The 4454-nt window shown below is 40.6% G+C and overlaps 1 protein-coding gene across 1 annotated transcript; it reads right to left on the bottom strand.

Moving 5' to 3' along the window:
* Positions 1 to 570: 570 nt before the first annotated feature.
* Positions 571 to 3473, bottom strand: LOC109390876 (DEP domain-containing protein 1A-like). The gene is given in 5 exon segments (XM_019657907.1): positions 571 to 726; positions 728 to 912; positions 915 to 2665; positions 2667 to 2929; positions 3388 to 3473. Coding segments are annotated over 5 exon segments (2403 nt in total). The 5' UTR covers positions 3436 to 3473.
* Positions 3474 to 4454: the final 981 nt, after the last annotated feature.

The raw sequence follows: 4454 nt of genomic DNA, 5'->3' as shown, positions 1-4454 counted from the left end.
TGTTGTTCAGCATCTTAGCTGTAGAGGGCAGTGTCACTGGCCCTCATATGTGGGATCCGAACCGGGGCCCTCTGGCATCCCAAGCCAGTTCTCAACCATCGCGCCACTCGGCCGGCCCTGGATGATTTTTTTTAAAAAACTTTTTAATGGTTAAAAACAACACAAATACAGAAAGCCATATAAAACAAATGCACAGGTTATTGAACCATATAAGGCAAATACACCTATCTGAAGGCAAAACCTTGCCACCCACTCCAGAAACTCTCCATGTGCTTCCTCCCAATCATATATAACCCTTTTCCACCCTCCACCACCAACAGCAACCGTCATCCTGACTTGCACTTTGCCTGTTTTTTGTTTATTTTAATGTGTCATTAAATTTTGTTTAATCTTTGGTTCTCTTTCTATCTTTTTTTCTTCTTGTAATTTATTTTTATTTTTTGGCACACCCTTTTATGTGTTTTATTTAGAAAAACCTAATTAATAAATAGACTTCTTTATTAGTAGCTGGATTCTTAGATATGGCTTCATTTACTAAAGTTCCACAGTATTCCATAATTTTCAATTCAGTTAGTATCTGATACTATGAAACTTTGGTTTTCTTAAAATTAGAGTTAGTTGCTTGATTGTAGGTTTGTCACCAAAAAGTGCTGCTTTACTCTCCGTGGTCGGAAATCTTTTCTGATATATCAATGGATATTCCTTCTGAAACTGTTTTAGTTTTTTTCCTTTTCTCCTTTAGAGATAAACTCTTGTTTTTAATAATATTCTCTAAAAGTTCTGCAATTGCAGCTTGAGAGGTAGAAACTTTCTGTTCATTGAACGCCTGAGCACTAATCTGCTTACAGTATGAATACGTTGGCAAAGGGGCGATTAGTCCGTCTCTGGGATTTTTGATATGGCCCTTTTTAAGTAGTCAAGATGTTTCTCCACTGCAGTCTGTAAGTAAGAGGGTACTTGAAGGATTTCCTGATGGTGATCCATTAAGAAAGAAACTAATCTTGCCACGAGTATCTCATCAAGTCCCACTTCTTTGGCACAGCACAGAATACACCGAGAGAACATGTGTATCATCAGTGATCTTGTACCCATTGTATCATGAAGTTGGGGCATATCAACATTTTGACTCATTCGAGAAATCATGCGCATTAACTGCTGAAGCTTTCTACGATGTGGTGGGGGAAGTAACAAACAGCATAACTGTAGTGCATCAATGGCAACCCTCTCTAAATGAGGTTGCAGCAGACTTTGTGTGCCAGTCAACATAGAAGAAGCTGAAGGTAAAGAATTTTCTGAAAGTTCTATTGTACTTCTGCAGAGTCTTTTATTGATTGTGGTACTGGACTCTCCGAGTCCACCTTCCATAGCTGTTTGCACATTTGTGCTGCCTTGTCCAAGATTCGGTTTCATGATAATTTCAGCCACTGGCATATTGATATGACTATTCCTCCGTGTACTACTTCTTAAAAGTAAACTCTGAGATCTACAAAGCTGTTTTGACTTGCTTTTCCCATTACATAACTCCTCTTGGTCTTGAACAGTCCAAGTAGAGGTTCTCTTAAAACCAACACAGAGTGGCCTTTGAATACTTTCCTCGGAATGAAGGTTCATTATGGATTCCTGTTTGGTCTTAGACTCTAAAATGCGTTTATTATTTTGTCCTTCTATGTTTACAACAGATTGATGGCAGCTTCTGGAGACATCTTCACTTGAACTCTCTGGTAAATCTACAATGCCTTCTAAAGAATAGCACCTTGGTTTGATGTTCGAGGCTAGAACATGCACACTACTTAAGCCTGTTAAATTATGACAGCTTCCTCCTACTATGTCATTAGAACTGGCTCTTCTGTTTTTTAAGTTAGCTAGCTGCATTTTCTTAGCACGTTTTTCCGGAAATCCATGATTCCTTATCTGCAGTCTCTCAGTAGTTTTTGATTCTTCTTTGTCTTTATGAAGCAGACTGAGAAGAAGACACTCAGTTGATTTGAAGGAATCCAAACTGTTTAAGCGAAGGCTTTGTGAAGACTGTGGATCATCTTGGATTTTATGTATCCCACTGGGTCTATCTGAAACTGTGATGTAGCCACAGACAACCAAAATGTTCACAAATAATTCATAATATTCAAAGGTAAGTAAAGGTTCAGGGAGATCTAGAAAATAATCTGCAATTGTTCTGAATACATCTCGTTCAAATCCAATATAAGTTGGATTATTCATATCATTACTTCTTGGCCAATTTGCTAGGCACTTCATGGCAGATAACACCCAATGAGGAAGGTCATCTGATTTGTCTTGTAGTATCACTACTCCATGTTTGCTTGTATTTGTCATGCTGTACATTATATATTGAGGAATTACTTGGTTTGGATCTATGACTTCTTCTAGGGATGACACACCTAAAATCGTTTGCAGGTAGATCAGAATAATATATCTCCAAACTTCTTCAACGTCTTTCTGGCTTATTTCTCTATTATCAATTGAATTTTCTTGATCTTCATTGTTTATTTCACAGTTCACGTGTTCTGTATTTTCCTGAAAGAATAGTAATCCATGCTTTTTAGGAGTTCTGCGAGATAAGTTTCGTAATTTGAAAATACTGTCTTTATCTTTGGAAAAATTATCTATGCTGTTTTTTCTCAATTCTGGATGCCTTCGTGGAAGAGCTAAATAGCTGATTGTTGTCATCAAGATTTTCTGATCCCCATCTACCTTTGATGTCTTCAATTACATGATTCTTAAGAAATTTTCTCAATAGTTGGATAGTCTGTTGCCTTGTAACTTCAGGACCAAAATTGCTATTATTTCTTAACAGGTCATAAAGCCAATCCACTGCTTCTTCTGCTGTAAAACAATTGCCATATTTTAAAAAATGTAGCCTGTGTTTTCTTAGAGGCATTCCTGCTCGAAAAGATGCGGTAACTTCATTCCACTAGTGGCACTGAGTTGGTGCATCCTGCCTTACCTTCTACCCGGCCAGCAAAACGAAGCTGTCACATGTGGGCCTGCCCCCAGTTGGACCCTACCAAGCGCTGGAGCTCATTTCTAAATTCCTCTTGAATCCTGATGGGGGCAGATCAGGCGTAGGGAGCGGCTATACTCGGAACATTGTGTGACATTCCAGGGGACGCCGACAACACCTGAAACAGGTGCCTCCTAACCAGGCATGAGTGTGACCCGCCATTGCGGGGCATCCGGAGCAAACGAGGGGGGGCCGACCCATCCCGCAAGGGTTTTGCGATATCGGTTCATTCCTTTCGATTCTTGTCAGCGAACCCAGAGGCTCTGGGATCCATCCCTCCGCCCAAAGTAAAACTACAAACGTTCGCATGTAAAAGTGATGGCGGCCATCACCTGGCTGGCCAGATTCACCGTTCCGCGCTGTCTTACCAGCTTGGTGGCCCGATAAGGCCCAGGAGGCACACTCCGGTTCTCCATTGCGCCCACCCGGGCTGCCGGAGGTCCATCAGCGGCCAGGGCAGTGCACGGTGGCGGAAAGTTACATTCCCATCGCTGCGCACATATCAGCGTCCTTGTAATTTATTTTTAATGAAACCAGATAATTTGTCTTGTAGAATTTCCCATGGTTATTGCTAGTTGCATCCCCATGGTGCAGGTAGCATGTTCCTCTCTCCCCTGAATTTCCTATTGATTGGCAAGTGGACATAGAGGCTTAATCCGATTCATATTTTGGGGGGGCTGAAGGGAGCAAGATTACTTTTATAGGTGATGTGTGTTCGTCATCAGGTGGCTCATCTTCTTGTGTTTTCTCTCTCATCTTGTACATTTCCTGCCCCATATCTGAAATCAGCTCATATATGTTGAGTAAATACCTAGAAGTGGAATCGCTAGTTCATAAGGAAGATAAAAGTTTAACTTTCAGAGAAGCTGTTAAACAGTTTTCTGAGGTGGTGTATTTATTTATGCTCCCACCAGCAATGTATGCAAGTTCCAGTTGCTCTAAATTCTCACCAATATTTAATATTGTTAATTTAATTTTATTTTAGCTATTCTGGTGGTATGAAATGCTATTTCACTGTGGTTTTAATTTGAAGCTTCCTAACAACTAATGATGTTAAACACTTTTCATGTGCTTATTGGCCATTTGTGTATCTTCTTTTGTGAAATATCTGTCCACGTCTTGTTTCATATATCTATTACTGTGTAACAGACCACCATAAAAACGGGTGGCTTAAAACAAAACCATTTATTTGCTCACTATCCTGCACTCTGAACCGGGCTCACCTGGGCAGTTCTTTTGTTCCATGTGATATTGGCTGCAATCATTTGAAGGCTCAGCTGGGGCTGAAAATCAAAGATAGCTAAACACACATACATGCTTGGTGCTTCAGCTGGAATGGCTGAAACAGCAGGAGACTGGCCAGGTATCTCTCTCCACAGGTTCCCCATTGCGGTAGCCAGATCACTTTACATGGTGGCTCAGAGTTCCAAGACGG

Source organism: Hipposideros armiger, unplaced genomic scaffold (assembly GCF_001890085.2).
Source record: "Hipposideros armiger isolate ML-2016 unplaced genomic scaffold, ASM189008v1 scaffold_10, whole genome shotgun sequence".
Classification (NCBI taxonomy): domain Eukaryota; kingdom Metazoa; phylum Chordata; class Mammalia; order Chiroptera; family Hipposideridae; genus Hipposideros; species Hipposideros armiger.
The sequence above is the reverse complement of the archived record's forward strand: the minus strand, read 5'-3'. Positions and strand labels throughout refer to the sequence as shown.